The sequence below is a fragment of the Arachis ipaensis genome, chromosome B2 (assembly GCF_059453495.1).
Source record: "Arachis ipaensis isolate K30076 ecotype BB chromosome B2, ASM5945349v1, whole genome shotgun sequence".
In the NCBI taxonomy this organism is placed as follows: Eukaryota; Viridiplantae; Streptophyta; class Magnoliopsida; order Fabales; family Fabaceae; genus Arachis; species Arachis ipaensis.
In genome coordinates, this window is record NC_142437.1 from 103,239,440 (window position 1) to 103,251,545 (window position 12,106).

At 31.2% G+C, this 12,106-nt stretch overlaps 1 protein-coding gene across 1 annotated transcript; it reads right to left on the reverse strand.

Annotated features, from left to right (window-relative positions):
- Nucleotides 1-2,690: 2,690 nt before the first annotated feature.
- Nucleotides 2,691-9,286, reverse strand: UPP (uracil phosphoribosyltransferase). The gene is made up of 12 exons (XM_016328293.3): nt 8,991-9,286; nt 8,623-8,715; nt 7,928-8,006; nt 7,470-7,528; nt 5,938-6,015; nt 5,729-5,810; nt 5,389-5,437; nt 5,112-5,173; nt 3,691-3,758; nt 3,443-3,498; nt 3,194-3,241; nt 2,691-3,071 (listed from the first exon to the last, which is right to left on the reverse strand). Exons 1-12 carry the CDS (start codon nt 9,126-9,128, stop codon nt 3,020-3,022), a joined length of 864 nt encoding a protein of 287 aa, XP_016183779.2. The 5' UTR covers nt 9,129-9,286; the 3' UTR covers nt 2,691-3,019.
- Nucleotides 9,287-12,106: the final 2,820 nt, after the last annotated feature.

Consider the following 12,106-nt stretch of genomic DNA (forward strand, 5'->3'; position numbering starts at 1 on the left):
TACTATCAACTTTTTGGCTAATGAAAATTTCTGTAATGAAAAAAGAAGGGTATTTACAAATTTGTAATATTATTATTAATATTAATAAAGTAATTAATGGTTATTAATCGTTTAGCATGGTACAAACAATAATGGTAATACTTTGTGTATTGAATTATTGTATTGTTTGACAAAAAGATTTTTTGCGTGTATTTTATAAAAAAAATAACATGTACATTGATATGTTTGTTAAATTTAAAAGAGGAGTGTTAGGAGTCAGTAATTTTTATGATTTGTAGCTATCAAATAGCCATCAACAATGAATTGCTGGCCCTAGATTTTCCAATTTAAAATTCATTGAAAAAGTCACAACCATTAAATAGCCTCGAGACTTTCGATCACCATCCATGCAAATATATAATATATATATAGTAACCCACTGTTTGTAAAGTGCAACGAAAGAAGATAAAAAGTGTGCTTCTAATTTTCTTGTTTAAGAGAGTTAAAATTTTTTATTATTATTAATTAAAAAATTTATTAATTTTATTGTATCTGTAAGAATATTGTTATCAATCCTATAACAACTAAATATAAGGATAAATATTTCTTTAAAGAAAATAATCTAATCGTATCTTAAAATCATCTTCACATATCCAACAATTTTAGAGAGATATTATTTGAAAATGACACAAGACCAAAACATCATGTTCAAGATCATGAATCAATAATTTTATGTATACGTAACATTTTTTATATCATATATTTTCAAAAATGTCTAATGAATAAAAATTTATTGGAGACTAAAGTACGATTTAAAATTGTTTGGATATCAATTGTGAGTGTTTACTCATACATTTATTTCCTTAAACAATCTTGGTTCAATTCTTTTTTAAAAGGAAAAAATAGAAAAAAGGTTTGATCCCTTATATGTGTTTGTGTGATAATTTGAATCCAAATGAAATGCTAATAGCTTAATCACTACCTACTAGAGATGGTTTATGAAAGAATATTACCAACGGCAAAAAAAAAAAAAAAAAGAAACATGTTAGAAATAATATGACCAGTAGATTGTCTACGAAGGTAAGAGATGGAAGAAGAATATGATTTTGGGTGTTTTTTGGCTACATTGTAGTACTTTAAAAGATAAATTTTTAAAGTTGTTCTCAGTTTTAAATAAAAAATGATCTATCATAGAGGATTGTGAATTTTGAAATCAGTTAGAGTGGATATAAAATTTTTAATAGAGGAGAGAACTATACTAATAAGAACTAGAACTTTTAAACCAATTTCATAAAATATTGTAACTAGTTAAATTAACATCAAACAGAGAGAATAGGGTAATATAAAAATTTGATAGAAAAAAAAGATATTTATTCTACTAATTTTTTTTGTGCAGCTTTTACAGACAAAAATAATTTGGAGGATATAATAAATTATAACTTCACTATAATTATAGTAAGAGGAATAATGCCACCAATAGTTGAACTGTTTGTTTGGTTTATTTTAGTTGATAGAGTCAACACTAAAAAAAGAATATGTAGACTAAATACTATTGGTCAGAGTGATAATATTTATAATATTTATGCTTTACATAATAAGAATGTTAAAAATATTTATCATTTATGTTTTGGCTGTAATTTACTTGACAAGTGAATATGGTAGATATTGGACATTTTCAATTTTCAAGTACAATCAATCAATACTTTGAGAATTGGACAAGTGTGTCTAGTAGAAAAGAGAATTGCAAGAAGTAATTCATTTGGTTTTTTCCTGTTATTTGGAATACCTGGTTGAAAAAAATTCGAAGATTTTCCAACACAAAACATCAGGTGTAGCGCATATCAATATATCATACACAAATCGGCCCAGAGACAATGATGGTTAGGTTTTGTTTTTCTTATTATATTGTTCTACCTTATTATTGTGCTGAGTTCTTCTGTTTAAAAAAACAAATAAATAGTTTATCCTTAGGGCTTAGGTTTATCAGCTTATGAGTAATAGTAAAAGCCCAGTAAAATTCATATCCGGGTAGTTTAGATCCAGTAAAACACAAACACAGACAATAATCAATATGAAGAAGAAAACTCATAACCAAATGAAGCCACACCAAGTTCGAATCCTAGTGTAGTTGCCAGGTTAGTGTGTGTGTGTGGGATGTGTGTGTGAATGGTGTTGATGACCAAAAAAAAAAAAGAAAAAGAAAACTCAACCAAATCGAGAATTTATTATTTCAATTTTAAGAAGATACTAATCCGGTAATCCCATTACCAGACCAAAAAATAAATAAAATAAAGATACTAAACTCCCTGTTAACTCTGTGCAACACTAATTAAATGAATTATAAATTTAATTCTGATGCATAGACGTTGATGTAAAAGATGTTACATAATTATACAGGCGTATATTATCAGATAGATCTTCGAATTAGTATATGCAATGTTAAATCATCTTTTAAAACGACCTAGTAATTTTAGTGATTATGTATTGCCTTATAAGATAGTATATCATGACATGTAACACTTACGAATTTAATTTCAACAATAGAAGCGAAGGTCTTCATAGGTTTGGATGAAATTACCTTCATAAACACAAACCCTTAGTCACGGATAATTTAAAACAGATTAAAGTGTTTCTTAGGGGAAAAAAACAAATAAAAGCTGTAAAAATGAAAAAAAATAAAATATAAAATTGATTGATATTTGACACTAAAATAAATAAATAAAAACTTTTCAAATTGAATAATTATATAGATACTACTACCAAAGACCAGAACGCTAACGTTAGCATATTATACAAAAATATAGACACTAGCCAATTTTCAGAGTTTTTTGTTTTGTTAAAAATTTAAAATTAAAATCAAAACTAACTTTTTTAAAAGGAAAAAAGGCCTCTAAGAGGGCTACTGGTCAAATCAATCAAATGATGTTGGAAATCCAGTAGCCATAAAAAATCAAGAAAAAAAAGAAAGAAAATTATAGTGCCTCAAAAATGGAAATGAAGCAGGTACGGGACACATGTATTTTTGTTCATTTCATGTAGTTTAAGTGCCATAGCTGCGGTCCCCAGCATCTCCAAGACCAGGAATTATAAACCTAGACAAGTGAAATTATAAACATTAATCATGTAGATATTAATATATAAAGCAAGCTAGCTTTCAATAATATGAAGTAATAAAAATCATAACTATAAATCTATGATGTGGGGAGGCACCGACCCTTTTTCATTAACTGTAGGATCAATTATTCCAGTATATACATGAAGCCTGAAAAATAAAAAAGGTGATTTAGTTAGAAAGTACATGCATTTTCTATTTCAAGATAACAATCAATTTGGACAAAATGATATACATAAATTTTGTAATTTACCACTTTGTCCAAAATGACAATTCTTTTGGATGGGAGTGCATTTAACAAAAGGCTTGAGGAAAACAAAATTAAGAAAGTTAACAGAGTTATGTGAGTACCCAGGAAACTGCTCGCTAAGCTTTTGAAGGGCTGGAGGAGCAGCCACAGCAGATATCTGCAATGTCATCCATTCCATTAACAAATTAGGAGAATATATATATGTATCATGCATAATGTGGATAGGGTAATGCATAAACAGAAGCTGTTTTAACATTATTATTGTTGCTAGAGCTAGAGACCAGATTATTGGATAGTGAAGCATGATGTTGGGATTATTGGAATATAATTCTAGATTATTGTTGCTAACCACTTTAATGTGCTTGTTGCTTACTCCACGTTCCTTTAATAGATTGAGGGCTGCCACTATAGTACCACCTGAAATTCAGCAATAATAATAATAATAATTAAAAAAAATCTGACCACTTTATGGCGTAAATAGATTTTCAAGCATATGCAACATAACTTTGGTGCAGTAGATATTTTACAATGCACTATTGTGTCCAAAATATAACATTCACTCCCAGGCCCCAGAATCAGTGGTTATAATTCGTTGAAATTAAAAAAATTATTCAGTCTCTATGAATAATTTGTAACTAGTAAACATTTGAAATAAACAGACAGAAGTTAATTATTGTGCAGATTCAGGGTTAAACCCTAAAGTGGTCCCTAAGATTTGCCATTTGCATCGAAAAGGTTCCCAAAATACCAGCTGCACTGTAAACATCTCCGAAATCGGAAAATTGCACCACGTTAGTCGTCCACCTCCTTTCCATCAATTTCCTCGATGCCGTGATTGACCTGGCATATACGTGCCACACTGGAGGAAATTGACCAAAAGGAGGTGAAGGACTAACGTGGTGCAATTTTTCCAATCTTGGGGACGTTTCCGATACAATTGGTATCTCGGGAATCTTTTCAGTGCAAATGGTGAACCTCAACGATCACTTTCAGGTTTAACTCTGCAGATTCATAGTTTTACTAAATTTTCAATTAGATACCTATAGTTTACCTATGTCCTATAGTTTAAAGGTTTATAAATTACAATCAAGTCCCTATAGCTTAAACATTTCTAATCCTGTTCCTATATTACAAGCATTTTTCAATCATGTCTCAAATTTAAAAATTTGGGGACCAAGTCTCCATACTGAATGATAATCACAAGTTTTTTGAAATAATTGTGTAACATAAGAACTTGATTACAAAGTTTTAAATTATAGAGCTTTCATCCAAAAAGCATTTGTGCAATATAGGTTTTCATTAGAAGTGTTTACTATAAGGATCTGATTGAAAATTTTTGTATAATACAAGGAATTGATTACAAACTTTCAAACCACAATGACCAAATTGAAAATGTAGTAAAATAATTTTGAAGCCAAAGAGATGAACCAAATCACATTCATATGCAGCCTGTGTAAGAGGCAGGCTGAATCTCTACTAAATATTTAACATTGAGATCCTAATATCTGTTATTATGACAGCTGCTTTTAAAATGTTGCTTTGAGGATTACATGAATAATATAGAGCATACACGTGTGATAACGAAATTGCATCATATGAACCAGGAAAGCAAGGTAATAGGTTCATTAACAGGAAATGTTTTTCTTTCGTACTTGTAACCTATTGAGCAAAATGAATAAGAAGAAATTCCTTCTATGATAATGGCAGCAGTAGAAAGGTTTCAGTCTTGATCTTCTGATATCAAAATGCAAAACATGAGTGAATACATACCTGTTGCCAGCATAGGATCAACCACAAATGCTTTAGATCCTTCTGTAAACTTCTCAGGTAACCTGAAAATTGCATGAAGGAATACATAAATGAAGGAGCTCAACATGTCACAACTCACAGTTCAATAAATAAATTAATAAATAAAAGATACAGAACCAGGTCAAACAATAGGGCAGCCCTTATGAATCTCGCTGAAATGGTCACAAAGCCGCCCATACAAGTGAAGGAAAAACAAGGGTAACAAAACATATTACCCTTTCAAGTATAAATTTCTTACTTGTTCAGATATATGGTTGGCTGAAGTGTTTCCTCATTTCTGCTTATTCCTTTTGCAAATGAAAGGGGAATAAAAGAAGTTATTATTCAATTTAAGAATTGAGAATACATATTGCAATTTTAAAAATGAGCATCAACAAAATTCACAAGCTTTAAACAAGTGATCATTTTATCTCAATGAATCAGACGTGGAAATATACAAATATGCAAAACCAGATTTTTCCTGCTTAAATGATCTTTTTCAATTTGCCTCCAATGCCAGGTTTCAAATAACATAATAAGCAACAACAAGCATAGGCATCCAATTATTTCATTAAGTACTAATAAGAATCTGTCATGACCTAGATGGTATGTTTTTGTTGCAGGCAAGATCGACGACGCATGCTCGGCAAGAGCAAGACCAGCTCTCAAGATTGGAATTACCTGGGGAAAAAAATTGGGGGAAAAAGGTATAACATCAGTTTAGTTCAGTATGAATATAACAATATAATTGTCAGACCATGCGGACTTCAATTATAGAAAAAAACATCGAAAGCAATATGCTACTTACGGCCACAGGCTCTCTTGGATCAATGAATTCCACTGAAGCAACACCCATAGGTGATTGAATCTCCCCAGCCACAGTAGGCTGAAAAACAATTAAAGCACCACAGAGGAAAAAAGAATGAAAATCCACATGCTTGAGTGTCATAATAAATGTAGAAAGATTATTAAATGGGAATTTTAAATAACATCAAAGGCACAACTATTTAATACAAGTCATCATCACAAGTTCACAACTAGATTCCTGTATTAGGGAAAGCATGGTGCAGATGCACTTGCACTAAGAAAGCTATAGACTTCAAAATCAATCTGCCTTTGGATTTTTGATAAGTCAAAAATATAATGCTGAATACAGTATTCTAAAGAACTCATAATATTGCTTTATGTTTCAGAAAGCCAATACTCTGGTAATTTCATAGGCATAGATCCAGTGTTACTTTAACCAGGAGATGTAATTGGGCCATTATACAGAAAAAGAACATTTCAACTCTAGTTTAGTATGCAATTATTTTTCTAAAGGAAAAGTTTTACTTTAATACTGAATATGCCTGAAATTGTCTTTAGGGGCTTATCATATATCTATCCTAATTTGGAGTCTCAATGCAAGATAAGGATTTAGTTCCAAATCCTTGAAAAATAATCTATTCTAAGATCTATATTTAAATGCAGATATAGTTTCTTTAGGGTGAGTATCCAGTTGAATAAATTAGCACAGAAAGGTTACTATTTCTGGTTGTTAGTTGCAAATAAACCTAATTTATCATACCAAAGTCTCGACTATAACATGGAAAATGAAATGAAAATAGAGACAAATATGATTTTCTGTTATTGATTATTAGAATTAAGAATTGAAGGTAAACCAAGTATTTATACATCTAGTAAGGTGCATGATTAGGGCATGCACTCTACAGTAGCAAAGCTCCTATAACTACCCAAAATGTGATAACCGCTTGACAGCTGGCTAACTACCCTGCACATGATGCTAGCTCAGACTCTTCTTAATTAATTGAAGTTGGTAAATGCTGTGAAGGTTCTAATAAATGCCATTAACATTCCTAAAATGGTGATCAATTCTTACACAAGAAACACATAATTTATATATGGTTTCATGGCAACTGACTCAGCTGCCTATTTTAACTTGAAAAGTTAAAACCCATGGCATCCGAATTTATTCATGCCCTAAATTACACTCAGTGTCTTCATATCCGGCACATCTGCCTTTTACCAGTAATCCCACACCATAATCCTAACCCATGAATACTAAGAATTTGTTTGTCCTACCTTAGACAGAGAGTGAGGAATCCATCGAGAACAAAACAAATAGCTCAAGCAATATTTTGAAGATGTTGATAGAAGATGTTCAAATAATTTATAGAATGAATGTCACTTTAACCTGACCACCTCTAGAGTCTACATACATGTAATGCCTTAAATTTTTTAGTTTAAAGTTAAATCTTAAATACAAAAAAGTTAAAAAGTTGAAGCATGGGGAAAATAAATTTTTAAGGCAAGGGCATGAGCTATGCCCCTTTAACTAACCAGCCAATCCCTTGAAGCTTCATACATTAGTAGCCTCCCCAACTCAGCCATTGCATTTCCTACATTAGAAGCATTAAATGCCAAATAAATATGAATATAAATAATATTATATCAAGTCATGCTCTTGGAGCAAATCTAATGATCCTCCAGGAAAATCTACAACCACATAATTTCATTTATAAAGGGTTTAGATTATATAAAAACCAGAAGATCAATGGTTGTGAATGTTCCTAGTGAACACATTAAATATCTTCTAGGAGTATGGCATGAGTTTGTCAGGAAGCTACATTTCCATTAACCATTAACCAAGGAAGTAGCTATTAGCGAAATAAAGTGATGAGGCTGTTCAGCTGTTCCAACATTGGTTATACCGTTACAGTACACTGATCAAAATCGGGTTAATGTTAGGTCCACATTATAGGATGTTGCTAAAATAAATTAAAAACTTTGACACTCACTGAAGATAGGACAAGGAGTCTGCTCATTTCTCAGAACTGAAACCCAATGCTTGATCAAAGGGTGTGGAGGCACATACACCTTCAAAGCCAAACAGATCAAAACAACCAATTAAGCTATCACAAAACACAGACAAACTCATCAAAAGGAAAATTAGCTCCATTCCCTCTATTTGGTGTTTATCAGGGCATAACAAACCAAAAACAAATAAAGCCTTAATCCAAAACCACAAGAGGAATAAGAATTGAAAAATAATAAGCATATTAGTTAGCCATTTAGTGCATGTTTGGAAATAGTTTTTGTTTTAATGAAATATTTGTTTTCCCTTTGATTATGAAGTCTTTTGATAGTTGTTGAAACCATAGCAAGTTAAATCCAAAAACACACATTTAAAAAGAGAAATCACAAAAAAGAGAAACCTTTATTTCCCCTCTCGGTAGATAAACCCCATAAACCCAGAACCCAAAGACAAAAATGGCAAATTAAAAAAAAAAAAAAAAAACACACACACACACACACAAACACACACAATAGACAAATTAATCAACTAATCAAACCATCAAAGACTTTTGGCTCCTTTCATTCCATTTTTTCTCTTAGCAAAAGGAATAAAAACACAACCACCCCGTCCCCAAAAGAAAAATTAAAAAAGCAATAAATAAAAGAATTCCGGAATGAGAAGAAGAGAAAGACTAACGAGCATTCGGTTGTCAGAGACAGGCTTCTCCTCCATGGTCATGTGAGAGCTCACAGCAACACACGAACGGCGCTGAGCACTGGAGAGAGAGATCTGAGTGGAACCAACAACAAACATCAATAAAAAGGGGCGCATATAAATAACAACAATTTAAATTTAAATTTATATTAAAAATTAAAAATAAAACGGTGGGGCATAATTGTTAATTGAGATACTGATAATCAATGACAACAACAAAAGAACAAAATTAAAATTAAAGTAATTAAAGTTCTTTTTTTAAGGCAGCTTATTTCACTCTTTTTAAATAAAATTAAATAAGAATAAGAATTACGTGAATGACATGAGAATTGAGAATAGTAACTAATTGCCTTTCTAGTTGTAGTTCTGAAGAGGGAAGATGAGGAGGAGGAGGATGGAGTGTGAGAGTGACATGTGTGAGGAATAAGCGCCGAATCGGAAGGGGAAGAGAGGTTAAGATTGAAGTGAATACGGCACCAAGCCATCATCAATGAATGAATGAATGAATGAATGCTTTTTGTGTTTGTGTGTATGAGTATATTTATGGTTTTCAGCAAATTCAAGATGATAGTTGTTGGTTGGATTATTTCGTTATTTGGACATGGATAGAGATATCCTGATTATGCTCTAGTTTCCATTTTCATTCTTTTTATTATTTTTACGTCCATCTAGCTTTTAAAAAATAGGATTTTTTAATATCTATATATATAGTCACGGATCCAGAAAATTTTGATAGCGAGGGCAAAATATATATAACATTATAATAATTTTTATAATAAAAATAATATGTTTACATAAAAAATTAGCTATTAAATTATCTAATATAAATTTGTGTATAAATACATATATCATTTAACTTATTTTTAATATATATTTTGTATTTCAAAATTTATATTTTAAGATTTATTCTGTACAAGCAATTATTTTATATACACGTAACATAATTGTTGTTATAATTATATTTTGTTATTGTAAAATATAATTAAGTTTCAAAATATCTAATTACAAATTAAAATACTAAAATAGTAATTTAAAAAGTAACATATAATTTAAAATTTAATTTTTTATATTTCATATTTTAAAACCTTAACAATATAATTAAAATATTTTTTTATATATGTCGTTAAACAATTATTTAAAACTCAACTTTCATACAATTAGCTCTTGATGATATTCACAGTTGAAAAAGTTCATTTAATTAGTGTAGTTATTATGAAAAAATCTAAAACTAATTTTAAAAGAAGAAATACAAATGGATAGATAATATTCTTTCGAGTCGATTTCTAAGAAAGAACATCAATCTTATTTAAATTTGAAACTTGATCATTATAATGGACATCTAATATGAAGTTCTCAAATTGGCTATCAAGTGTCAAAAATTGAATAAAAAATTATTGCGGGGTCAAATTTAATAATTTAGTGGGGCAAATAAATATTATTATTATATACTACTCAATAAAATTCTAAATTGTAGTGGGGCGCTTGTCCCCACACCCTAAGGAGTGGATCCGTCCCTATATTTAATTATTTATATGTGTGTGTGTTTTGAGAGTTACCTGAAACGTTGATTTGGGCCTGAATGTGAGGTTCAGACTTCTTAGGAGGCAGCGTCCGACTTGTTCTCGTGTCGAGGTGCTTGTTGCCTGACCAAATTCCTTGTGAGGAGATTAGGGTGGTACTTATAAGAGACTTCGATGTTTAAGTTAGCAAGGGTTTTAAACAGGTTTTTAGTAGATTAGAACGTGACCTGAGGAGTGTTAGTGTATATCTAGTCAAATAGATAACCATCTTTGTTGGATTTGTTCCATCTTTATTGATGGATAACCATTCCCTTTATCTTGGGAGTTTGTTATGGTCTATTTTTTAGCGAAGATCGAGATAATTGGAGAGATTCGAGGAGAGAGTTATTTTTTAGATAAGTATAAGCTGCATCTTTTTGACGTAATGCGATAGAGGCCACCCTTTTAAGCGGGCTGACTTTTGTTTTAGGTCAAGTAATGAATAATATATATTATTTAGTATTTACTACTAAATGGAATTACAATTGAAATTATAAAGAGGAGTGCTAAGGGGCCGCAACTTTTGTGATTTGTAGCTATTAAGTAGCCATCAATGATGTTTTTAATGGTGCGAGATTTTATCTAATGGTGTAGAATTTCTCACTTTTCTTTTGCTGGTTACATGCTGGTCAGAATTTAATAAAGTTTCTAGTTTCTAGATTTTTCCATATTTTTAAACTTAATTATTCATCTCGTATGTCCTTCAACTCTATACAAATTTGTTATTTACCTCATTTTTTTTGTGACTTAAAAAAATAAACAAAAACTAAGAGAAAAAAAAATAAGAAACTGCTTAAGAAAGACAGTCCCGCTGAATACTACTCTCAAACTCCTTCCAAGGCAATGGAAGCTCCACTTGGGGAGAAATAGTCCTCATTGCATCTTTGCCATGATGTCTGCTACTGTATTTACATCTCTCAAGATCAACCGGAGATCAGCACGCCATTTTCAAGACATGATATATCGGATTTTTAACACCAAAGGATCGATAAACCCAGAACAATCTTGTAAATTATTGACAATAGTAAAAGCCTCCACACAGTCTGTCTCACATATAATGTCTCTTTGTCGCGAGTCCCATGCTAAAAGAAAGCCTCTCCAAATAGCAAACAACTCTCCTTGCAAAATGCTATGACTCTCAATTATTCCCAGACAGCCTCGTTGCCACCTTCCCTTCCAATCTCTGCTAACACAAGCAAAACCAACTCGAGCACCACTGTCAGGATAGCTAGCATCACAATTAATCTTGAAGGTACCCACTGAGGGGGGAATCCAAGAGCCACTAATGGTTGAGGGGATAGATAGTCGTTGCAACTCAAAAATATTTTGGAGCTCCTTTTCTAAGGATAAAGCCATACCAATCACCTTGTCTGTGGTCCAATACTCGTGAGGATGAAAGATCTCGTTATTTCTCGAACACCAAATCCACCAGAGACCAGAAAAGAATCTATAGGGGCGCTATTTGCTATTATGTAAGAACCAACTCATCAAATCCACTGGTTGATCGGAGATCCCTAAAGCTTGCCAAACAAGTTGGGCTTTTGGACAATTCCTAAATCCACTAATATTTACCTCATTTAAAAATAAGATATGGTCAATTTTATTTTGTTTGTTTATTGTATAAATGAGATCATATTAGACAAAATTTTAAATTCTATTTATATATATTAACCATAAACTAGTATCACTATCATTTTTTTTTTTTTTACAAATGGCTAGCAAGGGTGATATTCCATTTGAATTTGTTGGTGTTACACTGATATGCACTCTTTGCGAGAAATTTCTAGCTAGGTTGAAAATCTTATATTGATGAATATAGAGACTTGGTCTAAAAGAAATTGCAATTCTCAAGATACTTGTTCCTAACAATCCTGAGAAACTAATGATTCTTATATCGAGTTTTTTGG

Bases quoted from the DNA above. Each gene is read 5' to 3' on its own strand.
- UPP (XM_016328293.3), bottom strand. From the start codon at position 9,128: ATGATGGCTTGGTGCCGTATTCACTTCAATCTTAACCTCTCTTCCCCT. The intron at 6,016-7,469 runs GTTAGTTAAAGG...ATTGTTTTTCAG, and splicing joins AAGCTTCAAGGGATTGGCTG to CCTACTGTGGCTGGGGAGAT. The intron at 3,759-5,111 runs GTATGTATTCAC...GCTGAATTTCAG, and splicing joins TGATCCTATGCTGGCAACAG to GTGGTACTATAGTGGCAGCC.